We start from the raw sequence: 14,963 nt of genomic DNA on the forward strand, positions 1-14,963 counted from the left end.
TTCTAGCTCAGGTTCAGTTCCTGTTTGTCATCTGCAGCAACTGCACGCTGAAGTGATTTCCATACCAGCTTTATTAATAAAACCAGGTATCCTTCTACAAAACTGCCAGCTAAAAAAAACAGTACAAGACTTCCTTCCTAATACCCACTTGTGGAAAGAAATAGGGAAGGAGAAAAGAGAAGAGATGGTCCCTAAGCCAAAGAGACTTGGGAGAATAGGAGGTAGGTTTAAGCACCTAGGTGTGGATCACATACTATGATGCAAGGAGACACAAGCAACTGAATGGGGGTAGGGAGGAATTCAATTAAAAAGGCAGTCCGCCCAGGTGGTGGCTCACACCTGTAATCCCAGCACTTCAGGAGGCCAAGGTGGGCCGATCACCTGCGGTCAGGAGTTCGAGATCAGCCTGACCAACACGGAGAGACCCCATCTCTACCAAAAATACAAAAATTAGCCAGGCGTGGTGGCACATGCCTGTAATCCCAGCTACTCGGGAGGCTGAGGCAAAAGAATTGCTTGAACCCAGGAAGTGGAAGTTGCAGTGAACTGAGATCTTGCCAGTGTACTCCAGCCTGGGCAATATGAGCAAAACTCCTTCTTAAAATAAAAAAAGAAAAAAAAAAGGGCAGTCCAAGAGTAATGCTGAAGGCCATGGGAAAAAAAGATTCGGCTCTAGAATTCACTAGGTTTTAAAAATAAAAGAAGCATGAGAACATGCCACCATTTATCACCTTCACTTTAACCTAGCATCTACTGTTAAAAAATAACATGGCCTCAAGATTTCTTGAAAGCTCACTTCTTTTTCAGATACAATGCACTGTCAGCGACCACAAACTATCAGAAGAGTCTATGGAAAATCATAATTACACAAAATCCCTTTGTAAACACAAACCCTGGGAGGAGAGAAATAACAATGGTGGTGTACATTTAACTCTGTGCTTCCCTGGAGATTCTCTCTGACAAGATCTCAGAAAGAAGCTGTTCACCTCAGGGCTAAAATAGATCAAAAACTACCCTGCTACTTCCCAGGAAGAAAAATACCTCTTTGTATTAGGAGAGTTAACGAGAAAGATGTACCTACACCTACATAGCAGGAAAAAAAGAGGACTGAGTTATACGTCTGTTGCTACAGCAAATTTTTTCCTCTGCTTGCAGAAAGCGGGAAAAAGGAAGGTCAAGGAATACAGAAAAATAAGTCTTCATCCGCATATAAGGAGCCTTCCCCTATCCTATTCCTGCTGGATCCTGTGGCTAGCTGGGGTTTGTATAATCTGAAGACTCTTTTGTGCCAAAAGTTAAGACATTCTGGTGATTCCCACTTGGACTTTAGACAAAGGCCATAACCAATTCATCTAGAGGGCCCCAATAACATGCAAAGCCCTTCAGGGCCTGGGGTAACATGAGCACAAAGTCATGCAGCCGGTACTCAGTCAGGCGTGACTTAGCTTATACAAAACAAAGTGGGACTTTAATTTACATGTATCACTGAAAAATAATTAGTCCTATGCCAATAAGATGCATTTTGTTAGTTCAAATATTTATGTGTCATTTTTAAGATTTTTCTCCCCAGAAAACTGTATTTGCTTCCAATAAATTCAATCTCAATTATACTGTTTTGAAAACGTTTTAATCTGTTTTATTTTACAAAAACAGTAAGGAAAAAAACTTGCCATGACTGCATTAATGGTTTAAAAATTCTAATTACTGGCTGGGCGCGGTGGCTCAAGCCTGTAATCCCAGCACTTTGGGAGGCCGAGGCGGGTGGATCACGAGGTCAAGAGATCGAGACCATCCTGGTCAACATGGTGAAACCCTGTCTCTACTAATACAAAAAATTAGCTGGGCATGGTGGCGCGTGCCTGTAATCCCAGCTACTCAGGAGGCTGAGGCAGGAGAATTGCCTGAACCCAGGAGGCGGAGGTTGCGGTGAGCCGAGGTCGCGCCATTGCGCTCCAGCCTGGGTAACAAGAGCGAAACTCCGTCTCAAAAAAAAAAAAAATTCTGATTACTATGAATCAAAGCACATACTAAAGAGAACTGTAAAAGTTATTTATATCTAACTCCAGTTGTTACATATTACCTTAGTTATTGCCCTTTGCTGTGTTTTTAGAGGAAATCTTTGAACAGTATGGCTTTGTGAGATTTATGTTTGATAATGCATTTTAAAAACTATCCAATGAGAGTCTGGTGCTGTGGCTCACTCCTGTAATCCCAGCTCCTAGGGAGACTGAAGCAGGAGGATCGCCTGAGCCCAGGAGTTCAAGACTAACCTAGGAAATATAGCAAGACTCTGTCCCATTTAAAACAAACAGAAAAAAAGCTAGTCTATCCAATGATACTGTACATAGTTTATCCTTACCATTTGTAACTTCCCATAGTCTCTCTAGAGAGTAGAGTTTCTTGTCTATGTTTTGATCACGTAACTCTGAAGCTATAAAAGAACTCTGAAACTGCATTACGCTATCCACACAAAGCCTTTGTTAAAAACCTAAGTGAGAGTCATCCTTGACTCTCTCCTCTTCCTTACCCACCAATCCCACAGTTCACCAAAACTTGCAGAGTTAACCTTGGATAGATCTCAAATAAATCGTCTCACGTTCTTGCCATTGGGGGTCCTATAATCTCTTGCTAACACCAACGTAGCAACCTCCTAATTATTTTCCTGCCTCCAGTATTGACTCCACAAATCTGACCATGAAGCTCAAAAATCCTTTGGTTTCTCCCAGTCCAAGCACATATGTCTAGCCCTTGATTCACTGTCTAGCCTTCTCTCTCTCTCTCTCTCCCACCGCCATTTCCAAACTTGAAATACATTAATAAGAAGCTGTTCATTGTTTTCTATAGACACCAAGCAATGTCTTACCCTGATGCTGCTGTTGAGCATCGTCCTCTCTGTCGCCCCACCTCTCATTTCCCAGGCTAATCTACACTGGAACCTCTCTAGGTGGCCTTATCTGTTGGTGACCGAAGGCTGGATTAATGGTCTCACTCTAGGTACAGTGGGGTACCTCAAGCAAATCCACTCTGTCATAATCAACTCTTTACCTAGTCGTCCTTTGAATTCTTAAGCTCCCTAAGAACTGGGATGAAATGTTTCTTATCTCTGCATAATATGCCTGACATATAGTAGATACCCAATAAATACTGGTTGGATAAGTAAATGACTAGATGAATAAAATGTAAAGCAAGTGCCAATTTAAAATGTAGCATTTTGGCTGGACGCAATGGCTCACTCCTGTAATTCCAGCACTCTGGGAGGCTGAGATGGGCAGATCATTTGATGTTAGGAGTTTGAAACCAGCCTGGCCAATGCGGCAAAACCCTGTCTCTACTAAAAATACAAAAATTAGCCAGGCATGCTGGTATGTGCCTGTAATCTCAGCTACTTGGGATGCTGAGGCAGGAGAATTGCATGAACCCAGGAGGTGGAGGTTACAGAGAGCCAAGATCGTGCCACTGCACTCTAGCCTGGGTGACAGAACAAGACTCTGTCTCAAAAAAATAAATAAATAAAAATAAAATACAGCATTTTTACTTAACATAATTAATGGCACTTTAAAATTAGTCTTAAACATGGATATTCTAGTTATAAAGGATTTCACTCAACAAACATTTACTGAACATCATGGTCTCAAACTCATGGTCTCAAATGATTCTTCCGCCTTGGCCTCCCAAAGTGCTGGGATTATAGGCATGAGCCACTGCACCCAGTCTCATATCTACTTTTATTGAGAAAAGAAAGGAAGTCCTCCAAATCTCAAAAGTGTAAAAACATATAAATGGCTAAAAACATTTCCATCTTACATGCCTGTAGTCCCAGCTACTTAGGAGACTGAGGCAGAAGAACCACTGGAACCCAGGAGGCGGAGGTTGCAGTGAGGTGAGATTGCACTCCAGCCTGGCGAAAGAGTGAATCTCCATCTCAAAAGAAAAAAATATTCCAACTCAAGGACCTTTAATCAGGACTCCTGAAGTCCTACATAAATTGGTAACTTCACTCATCAATGGATGATGTGAAATGAATTTATCCAATGAATACATAAAAAGTGAATAGGTTTAAAAAGACAAACACTAAAATTCATTTCATTTAAAAAATTCTAGGATTCTAATTTCAGTTATTTAGCACATGAAAAATCTGGAAAAAAAACCATAAAAGTGTAATACAGAAACTCTGACTATGCTGAAATCCTAAAAAATAAATAACAAAGTTATAGCTACATTTAATAACTTTTATTCCTACTTTGCAAGTTTCACTTGTCATCTACTCTAATCAGTACCACCCTTTTGTTCGTGGGTTACAGAGCAGTTACTGACATACAGGCATTTTTTGGCAAGCTGACCTGGGTGCCCCAACAGCCACTCTCTACGGTGGTCAGAGTATGTAACTCTCCAGTTCTACAGCTAATCTAATGCCATCATGGTAAATGTATTGCCCTGCCAGTTTTGGTCTGGTTTGGGTAACTTCTGAGAAAGGATTCTTAGCTCCTAAAAGAGAGTCCTCCTTCCTTGAGATGTTGGGTCCACTCTTGTAGGTATCTTTCATTTAGGAGGGGAACAAACCATAGGATATTTTTATTGAAGATAGCAGAGTAGAGAGACAGAAGGAAGAAGATTCTTGATGAAATTCTCAAGCTATAGATCCAATCATGTCTGGTGCCCAGCCTACTTTCTTACTATTTAAACCAGTATGAGTGAAGTTTTCTGTTATAAGCAGCCTAAAATATTCCAACTTAAGTTCTTTGTGTACCATTCTATTTAATTATTTTCAGAGCCATCATCAATACCAGAAATTATCTTTTCTTTGTGTGTTTACTTACTGTCTAAGCTTTCTTCTTCTTCCTAACTAGAATCATGAGAACAGAAACTTACTTGTTTTATTCATCACTATAAGCCCCAAAGCCTAGGACAATGCCTAGCAGAGAAGATGCTCAATAAATATTCCTTGATGAATAAAAGCATGAATCTTAGACAAACATAACCATGTATACAGCTATTTAAAATCTCACTTCTTAATCACTCAAACAATAATCTGTCTTTTCCTATTCTAATTTATTTTACTGAATCATGTTCAATACGACAAAAGAAATCAAAAAGTACACCAAAAAAAGGCTAAGAATAAAAATTCAGTATTCAGTACTTCCCACCAGATTTCAGAAATGTTAGCCTGCAGCACAAATAAATCTCACAAGTATTTGTTAAGCAAACAGCTTTCTAAATGTCACATTTGTAACCAACAAGTAATCTAAAAACACAAGAACCCAATTTGGTATGTTCTTTCTAAGTAATAAACAACCTGGCCTTGCTCTAAATAGGCCCATACTTCACAAAGTAAAACCCTGTGACTACATCACAAATTACTTTTCACTTCCCTTCTTTACTCAAATACTTGGAACTATGATGAGTAACATAATTATTTCTTAAGTGATATCATTTAAATGAAAACTTCATCTACAGTTTATGAGATTAATAGAGCCAAAAAAAACCTCTGCATATTACCCATTTCCTAGATAGTCACAGGAAAACAAAAGAGTAGGGCAACTCCCTGTCCCTGAGCAAGAGAATGAAAATGTACATGATGTTTGGTGGAATGAAAGCATCCAAAGGTCTACTTGTTAGCCTCACTACAGTTTTTACCAAAAAAAAAGGCTTAACAGGGCTTCAGACCATGAAAACAAAGAAATAAAATACCATACTCTGGCAAATACTTAAATGGGTATACATACACTAAACTACCTAGACCCAATCTCCATGTCTTTTTTTTTCCTTTTTGGAGATAGGGTCTCATTCTCACTCTCTTGCCCAGGTGGAGGGCAGTGGCACGATCTCAGCTCAATGCAACCTCTGCTTCCTGGGCTCAAGCAATCCTCCTGCCTCAGCCTCTCAAGTAGCTGGGACTGACAATACAGGCACATGCAACCATGATCAGTAAGTTTTTAAAAAAATCTTTTTAGAGATGAGGTCTCCCTGTTTTTCCCAGACTGGTTTAGAACTCATGGGCTCAGGCAATTCTGCCACCTCTCCCTCCCAAAGTGCTAGGATTACAGGCATGAGCCACTGCACCCTGCCTTTATCTTTTTTATCTAATCTCTGCCAACTTGTTGGCTAAACAGTAGATTCAAAAGTAGAAAAAATACAAAGTACAAAGATTGCCAGAAAGTAAAATAGCATCTACTGGTGAAAAACCCTAAAAGTTTAGCCTAAATAATAAGCCCATAGAAAGATGCTCAACATCATTGGTCATTAGGAAAATGCAAATTAAAACTACAATAATATGCTACTTCAACACCCACTGGAAGGGCTATAACTTTTTAAAAAGCAGTAGCAAGTGTTGGCAAAAATGTAGAAAAACAGGAAGTTTCATTCATTGCCAGCAGAAATGTAAAACGGTGCAGTAACTTTGGAAAAACAGCTTAGCAGAATTTTTAAAGTATAAATTTACCATGTGAGCCGGCAATTACACTCCTAGATATCTACTCCCAAGAGAAATAAAAATACATGTCCACACAAAGAACTGCACATGAATGTTCATAGCAGTATTATTCATAATAGCCAAAAATTGAAACAACACAAAAACATCCATCAACTGGTAAATGGAAAGTCAAAAGCGGTCTGTCCACAAGGAATACTATTTAGCAATAAGAAGAAGCAAACCTTCCTTTGAAATATCTATGATATGGATGAACCTCAAAAACATTGTGTGAGAACACTGATTTACGGTGATGGCAGCATAAGTCAGTAAACTTACTAAAAATTAGTGAGTTGTGCACTTAATATGGGTAATTTTTTTTCTCATTCTGTGATCCAGGCTGAAGTGCAGTGGTGCTATCTTGGCTCACTGCAATCTCTACCTCCCAAACTCAAATGATCCTCCCACTTCAGCCTCCTAAGTAGCTGAGATTACAGGCTAGTGCCACCACACTAAGCTAATTTTTTATACTTTGATAGAGATGCAGTTTCATCATGTTGCCCAAGCTGGTCTTGAACTCCTGAGCTCAAGCAATCCACCTGCCTCAGCCTCCCAAAATGCTGGGATTATAGATGTAAGCCACTGCATCCAGCCCTGAAATGGGTAAATTTCATGATACATAAAATATGCCTCAATAAACTAGTAAAGAAAATACAAGTTAGGTACTCAATTCACATTTTGTATATGTGCCAGATATTAAAATAGTATTCCTATTTTCATCCTATTTTAGATGGCTGTATTAGCTAGCACACAGCCATCTAAAATTTGACCAAGCACAGAAGGTAATGTATTCTCAGGCAGAAACCAGTTGAACTACAAAAGCACCTACCTACCAGTTAGCTGCGATACACTAGAAATACTTGTAGAATCAGAACGTCTGCAGGGCCTCATTCCCTTCATTAGGCAAAGCTCACATATTCATAAATCATATGTCAGCTAAATCATGAAGCATAGAGACCCATTAGACCAAAACAAAAGAGGGAAACCAAAATGCAGTTTAGATGATAAAGCAAACAAAAAAGAGAGCTAAAGACATAATAAGCTCTCCTGTCTCTACCTAGCATCCGTTCCTCTGAATGTCTAAGGCCCAAGGAACGTGAAGACACTAAGTCTCCAAAGCCTTTTGAGGGGAAAGGAAACTAACATTGATCTTACAGGTATAAGTTAATCACTCTACTGTTGTCACTTTGTAGAGAATAAAACATTTATCCAAAAAAGAGCCTAGCTTAAAGCCTTCCAGTCTTGTATAGAATATTAAGAAATTCAGGAATGTAGAATAAAAAAGAGTAGTGATGATGACCATAGTAATTGCTGCCAAAATTAACAGCATTTTCTATGTATCAAGTGCTAAGAAATTCACACATATGATTTCATTTAATCTTTACACAAACTCTAGGATGTGGGTAATATCATGATTTCCATTTCCAAATGGGGAAACTGAAGCACAGATTGATCAAGTTTTCCAAAGACCCAGTAGTTCCAACAAGTAAGTGGCAACAGCAGTGTCACCTGAAGGAGGGCCCCCAAGGGGGGAACAGCACTTTACAAAAGAAATCCTAAAGAAGGCCAACACATTCCAGATCGAATCCTTCTCTTACAAGCCTTAGAGACTCTCTCTCTAGAAAAGTGTCCAGGAGCTGGGCCCCGGGGCTCACGCCTATAATCCCAGCACTTTGGGAGGCCGAGATGGGAGGATTATGAGGTCAAGAGATTGAGACCATCCTGGCCAACATGGTAAAACCCCATCTCTACTAAAAATACAAAAATTAGCTGGGCATGGTGGTGTGCCTGTAGTCCCAGCTACTCAGGAGGCAGAGGTTGCAGTGAGCCGAGAACACACCACTGCACTCCAGCCTGCCAAGAGAGTGAAACTCCATCTCAAGAAAAAAAAAAAAAGAAAAAAGTGTCCAGGAGTAATAAATAAGATGTAAATCAAGAAGACTAAAGTGAACCCGAAGACATAAAAATCTGACTATTCACTTAATGGGTATTGACTGCAGATCGACCTCAACTGAAAGGCTACCCTCCAAAACTACCTCCTCAACTTGGCTCACAGAACACCTGCTATCCTTCTTCATTCCTTATGATTTAACTCTGTTCTGGAACAGCAAGATCATAAAACACTGTAAACTGAAGGGGCCTCTGGTCGCCCAGCTACTCCCAAGACACACAGAAAGTTTTCACTCAGTCCATTTTCTCTATCTGACCTTCTATACTCATCTTCATCTGTGTAAACCCCTTAATCCATCAGGTCTGGGGATATGTCAGAGACCCTTCTCTCAGTGCTGCCCATCATGGTCCTCAACGTCTCATCACTACTGTGGATACTCAGATCTTCCATACACTGTTACCTATTAAAGGGTACACACCCATCTCTCCAGTTATACAGGAAGCTTTTGGGGAAGGAAGCATGTTCACATTGTTTTTGCATTCCTTGAAGTATCTAGTAAAATGGTAGCACCAGAAATACTTAAGAGTTTTTAAAGTAAGAAGAGCTTTGTATGTTTGCTTTTTGGTATAACTACATTTTTATTTGTATTTTTTATTCGGCATACCAATACCCTAAGATTATAAGCTCACTGATGTAACACATAAAAACTTCAATTTCTTTGTACAGTATATTTTTAAAAAGAATGAGGGTAAAGGGTTCAAGTGTGACAGACATAAATTACTTCTTTTCCAGAAGTACTAAAATCATTCCATATATTTTCACAGTTGCCAAAGTAAAATCTAACCTTGTAAATAAACCACTCTATTGTCTTATATTTCCAAATGAAGGATATTAAATAAATATCTTTTTGTTCAATGTAAGACTAGATGAAACAAATGTGAAAATCACTTTTTAAAATGTAAAATTTTCTTTTGTCAAAATAACAAAGTGCCAAAAAGCTATTATAAATGGCAAGAACTAATATACATAAGTTTAACTTACAGGGAGAAAGCTAAGCGTAAAATTGTGAGTGTACATATGTATAGGCTTATTGATCCCCAACAATGAAAAACAAAGACAAGGAGGAATTTGGAACAAAGCAAGAACATTTTCTTCCATTATAATTCTTCATTTCGTAAAAGTAAAATGTTAATAACAAAAGAAAACGTGGTAAGAAAAGCTCAGATCTGAATACATTTTTTAAAATGCCCATAACTAAAGTATTTCATACCTGTAAACATGGCATGAAAATAAGGACTACAGGCGGCCAGCACCACTCTATGAGCAGAGATTTCCATGTCTTCTGCCACAATTGTGACATCGCATAGCAAATTTTGACTGTGTAAAAAGCAGAGAGAAAAAATTTAAATAATATCAACAATGAATGTATTGAACATCCTATGCAAAAATACTACAGTAAAGCCCACTCTCATCAAGTTGAGACTAACTTAAAAGGCAGCCATCCTTTGGGACACGATCCCTAAACATGAAGTACACAGAAAATAGCTGTGATAAAGGCCCAACATGCCCTCGTTCAGAATCTTGCCTTTGTTTAACACAAAAATCTTCCTAAATTTGATTACTGATTTCTCAACCTAAAGGCAATTACTGACAGCAAACCATCAGTGGACTGCGAAAGAAGTTGTCTGAATAAGAAGTAGCAGCAGAAGCGGCAGGTGGCAGTCTGACATGAAGATGAAGAAATAAACACATGCTGAAAACTCAATTGGGTCAAATACTGCCCCAACAAAAAAAATAAAAATATTCTAAAAGACCCTAGTTCATCAAGCAATGGTAAAATTATATCCAATGATACCTGCTGCTTAAAAGGCTTTGGGAATTTGAAGCTTAACTTAGTCATAACATTTTACCAGTGCAAAATATCTCATACTTCAAGGCCAGAAAATACTATATCTAAAGTTAAAAAGCATTTTGGCCAAGTGCAGTGGCTCATGCCTGTAATCCCAATACTTTGTGAGGCCAAGGTAGGTAGATCATTTGAAGCCAGAAGTTCGACACCAACCTGGCCAATATGGCAAAAGCCAGGCTCTATTAAAAATATAAAAATTAGCCAGGCATGGTAGCCCACACCTGTAATCCCAGCTACTCAGGAGGCTGAGGCAGAAGAATCACTTGAACCTGGGAGGCGGGGGTTGCAGTCAGCCAATATTGCACCACCGCACTCCAGCCTGGGTGACAAAGTAAGACTCTGTTTCCAAAAAAAGCATTTTGTTACCTCAAAACAAACCATTATTTAGCAACCATAATTATTATATTTCTAATTTTAAAACATCCATTGTAATTCACCCAAAAACATGTGATAAGCATTTTTGACATTTAATATGTGGTGCCAGATCATACTCTCCAGGTAAGTAAGAATGTCACAGAATATTTTTAACAGAAAACAGTGCTGATGCTTATTCCACAACAAGCAAGAAGGCTCCAAAGCCTAAAACCTGCCTTGCCAGTAGTCATATCATGAATGATTGAAATGGGTGTGGTGAAAGCAAACGTCCCTTCTACACCTCACATAACCAAGCACTGAATTTATGTCTATGTGCATGGCGCATGCAGGTCACACTTGGCACCCTCCTCCACTGTTCTATATTTCCTACAAGGGTGGCCTGCCTGCTTCCGTAATTTTCTAGTAGCTTATAAACAACATTTTCCATGAGCTTGACCAAGTCCATGAAGTTTTCTACCTGTCCATACTGCTTACAAACTTATTCCCATAAAGTTCATGCCCAAACTTTCTGGAGACTACTGGTAAATATTCTCCTTCCAGTTTAGGAGAAATGGAAGGAAAAAAAAAAAGAGTACCTCAGCATTAGTGATGACTGCATCCCAGGGCCTCATTGCCAATGAGTTTGCTATGCCATTTAGATTATAGCATGGCTCGTGCGTTACCAGTTTAATGGCACATGATGCTGTATGAGACATAAGGCAGGTCTCATATCGAGTCATAAAAGGTGGCACTGTGTCACTAATTTATAATTCCTCCAGATTATTGTGGAGCCCTGACAAAGTCTACCATCTGCTCTGAGAATATAAAACCGTTCTGCAATTCTATGCATTCTATGGGTTCACACATAACTAGGGTGGGAAAAGTCAGTGGTGTCAGTAGTGTTTTCAGGAAGGTACTATGCAAGAATTTTACCTGCATGTATTATTTCATTTAGTGCCCACCACAATGTTACAAGGTATTATTTTTATCCCCAAATTTATAGCTGGGGAAACCAAGGTTAAAGTTCTCCAACTAATGGCAATGCCAGGTTTCAAATCCACAGGCTGACTCCAGAGCCTCCACTACACAAAACCTAAAGCTATACGGTTTTAAGATCTGTTAAAGTTTGAATAAAACAGGAAAGAGAAGTAATAAATTATAAATAACAACAATTTATTTTTTGACATCCTGTATACTAAAAAATAATTTTAAGTTCTATATATAGCTAATAAAAGGCCCAATTTTAGTGGGTTTTTAGCACTACATCTACACAATACTTTTTTAAAACGTTTGTTCATTCATTCAACAAAGTACTGCAAGACCATCTCTGCTGTTAAGAAGACCAGCAGAAAAAGACTGGCAACAGAAAAATTATAGAATAAAGTGGAAAGCACCATAATAAAGATGTTATGGAAAGTGGGGCGGGCGGGGAACGCATTCAAATCAGACTGGGGGTCAGAAAGGGCTTCCTGCAGCTATTGACCTTAAGCTGAGTTCTAAAAACAAGTAAGAGTTAGTTGGATCAAGAAGGAGCAAAAGAATCCCAAAGATAACAGTATGTACTATTACATGGAGACCTGAAGCAGTAAAGCAGAATGTGCAACTGTGGGCCAAGAGAGTGGCGAGAGAGAAAGACAGGAGCAAAGAAACTCTGGAGGGAGGTGAGCAGGGTCAGCAGAGCATGCATGGTCTCTCTAGAATGAAGCAATGCAGGTGTCTCCTTTGTGACCTGGGGATTTGAACACAACTCAAACACGAGTCAAGTGCATCTTTATGCCTGTTTTCCTTTTGTCAGTAATCCCTCCTAGTGCTTTATATGGAACCGAAGTGGAATTACACTTGAACACCTTAAAAAATCACACCATTAATTACATTTGGCTTCAATTACAATTATTCATTAATCCAAATTTCTAACATAATACCTGCTGGCTGTCACTTACATAATTAACTTGGCCTTACTGGCTTATTAATTGATGTTAGATAACTAATAAGGTTAAAACACTGCTAAAATATTATGCAGCCACATCCTGGGTTAGGTCTCAGAGCCACTTTACAAATTAAGGACATGCCTAGTTTTAGCATTCAATTTTTTATCTGTCTTCAGTAATAACATTATTTTAAAACAGCATTCAGAGATGAGAGATCCGACCAACTCCTACTAGTTTGTGTCACTGAGTATACAATGAGTGTGTATCAGTACGTGTACATTGAGTCTGGCCCTTACCTCTTTCCAAATTTGCATGCTTACAAGAAGTTGAATGACTTTTGAGTGAGAGAGCTATGAATGAAAAGTCTGGCACTAAAAATAAGAAAAACTTGTTTTAGCAGCCCATATGCAAAGTCTTCCATAGTGAATTTCTGAGTTTATGTTCTTATTACTTGAAATCTAGTGAGGGAATAAACTGTAGGAAAAGAAAGCCTTCAAAATAATGGAATAAATAAAGTTGTTATTTAGCAAAATTTGCATTTATTCATTCATTCATCAAGCACTATGTGAGCTTACCACAATAAACAAGATAAAAGCCATGACAGTATGAAGTCTACAGCCATGTGAGAGAGCCAAGGAAATAAGTGATTATAAAATGAACCCACAATTATTAAGATGGGGCAAGTATGGGGTATTTGGAAATGCACAGGAAAGGCTAGGCCCAACCTTATGGGAAAGCTTCAGAATGAAGTGGCTTCTAAGCTCAAACCTAAAGGGAAAAGAACAGGAGTTAGATAGGCTTAATGTAAAATTCAAATAGCACAGAATAAAGAAAGGCACTCCATTTCCTAAAAAAAAATTATATCATGAAAATTGGTCCTTCTCAGGACAGAAAAAAAACTGCTTTGAAAAAACATGAAACATTCCTGAACATATTAAGACATCCTTGGGTTTTCCGATATAAAATGAATGAATTAAAAACCTGTCACTGCTTTTAAAATGCACAGTGCCTATCTTCTTAAAAGTAAAATATGCCTCACAACAGGGACTGTAGTCAATAATAATTTAATGATACATTTAAAAATAACTAAAAGAGTATAAATGGATTGTTAATAACACCAAGGATAAATGCTTGAAGTGATGGATACCCCATTTACTCTCACAAGATTATTATACATTGTATACCTGTATCAAAATATCTCAGGTACCCCATAAATATATATCTACTATGTACTCACAGAAATTTAAAATTTTTTTAAAGTAAAATGTGCCATCAGGCTTTGAGACATCAAAAATAATTAGTAGTCATATGAAACAAGAATTACTTTCTAGTAAAAGTGGGGACAGTGAGGAGACACTTGGCATCTATCTACCTTTCTTCTTCAGGTGCCTAGGAAAACCTAGAAGCACTTCCTGGCACATGGCGCAGAACTAGAATAACACCTGAGCAGCTGGGCTAGTGAGATGAGTTGTGAGCCTGAGTCCCCAGGGCAAATATAAACCAGAGCCTAGGAAGGTATCCAAAGTGAGTACCAGATGACCAGCATCAGGCACTGGAACAAAGATGTAAGAGCAAGACATAAAAAGAAAGGAGAGAGGAGGTGAGAAGCCAAGGAAATGAAAACTGGTCAGGAAGCGGAAGGTGAGCCAGATGTGGCACTGCTGCTCAGGACACGGCTGTATCACCCCAAGAGTTACTACTCGGTGCTTAGGGAGGTGGGACAGGGAGGCAAGTTGTTTGAGGTAAAAGGTTTCCTGACTACAGATTTAAACTAGTCATATTTAACCAAACCTCCCATAACTGACATTTAATTGACATAGTTATTTAATAGACAAGGCATACTAGCTAAAATGTCACTAACCTCAAAGAGCAACAGAACTCCTAAGAAGGGTCAGCCAGGTGTGGTGGCTCATGTCTGTAATCCCAGCACTTTGGGAGGCCAAGGCAGGCAGAGAGTCTGGGGCCAGGAGTTTGAGACCAGCATGGACAACACAGTGAGACCCCACCTCTATTTAAAAAAAAAAAAACAAAAAAAAAACAGAGAACACATAGCAAGGGTCACTGCTGTCTTTTTCTTCTTAAACCCATGGTGGTAGGTAGCATCTTTGAATTTTGCAGCAGTTAAGCAGAGGGAAAATCTAGACAGTGAGTTTAAGATGCACCACCACTGTAAGAGTCCTGAAAAGAAGCACAACCCCTCAACAGATTTATACCTGCTGAGATGTTCAAACACAAAGCAGGAAGAGGCTGACAGTCAGCTTGGAAAATCATAGGAAAACCTACTTTAGTCAATGATTTAGGTAACGCTTTAAACTAGTCAAGGGTCCCAGAATAGAGAAATCTATCTGTTTTCAGATAGGATCAAGAGAGCAAAATAAGAGTAAAAAACGGTAAAACAGAGCCACAAATGACACT

At 38.8% G+C, this 14,963-nt stretch overlaps 1 protein-coding gene across 6 annotated transcripts in view; it reads right to left on the reverse strand.

The window, feature by feature from the left end:
• The window catches only part of LOC105732478 (kelch-like protein 2), a 118,699-nt gene that overhangs the window by 84,932 nt on the left and 18,804 nt on the right, over positions 1 to 14,963 (reverse strand). For all 6 annotated transcript variants that reach the window (XR_001111000.3, XM_012474564.3, XM_012474565.3 and 3 more), the window contains exon 3: positions 9,628 to 9,734. Coding sequence is in view for 5 of the 6 variants with exons in the window: in XM_012474564.3 (XP_012329987.1) it covers positions 9,628 to 9,734 (107 nt within the window). In the remaining variant the exon portion in view is untranslated. The remainder of the gene's footprint in view (positions 1 to 9,627; positions 9,735 to 14,963) is intronic.

The sequence above is a fragment of the Aotus nancymaae genome, unplaced genomic scaffold, assembly GCF_030222135.1.
Source record: "Aotus nancymaae isolate 86718 unplaced genomic scaffold, 86718_ANA_hifiasm-v0.15.2.pri h1tg000033l, whole genome shotgun sequence".
In the NCBI taxonomy this organism is placed as follows: Eukaryota; Metazoa; Chordata; class Mammalia; order Primates; family Aotidae; genus Aotus; species Aotus nancymaae.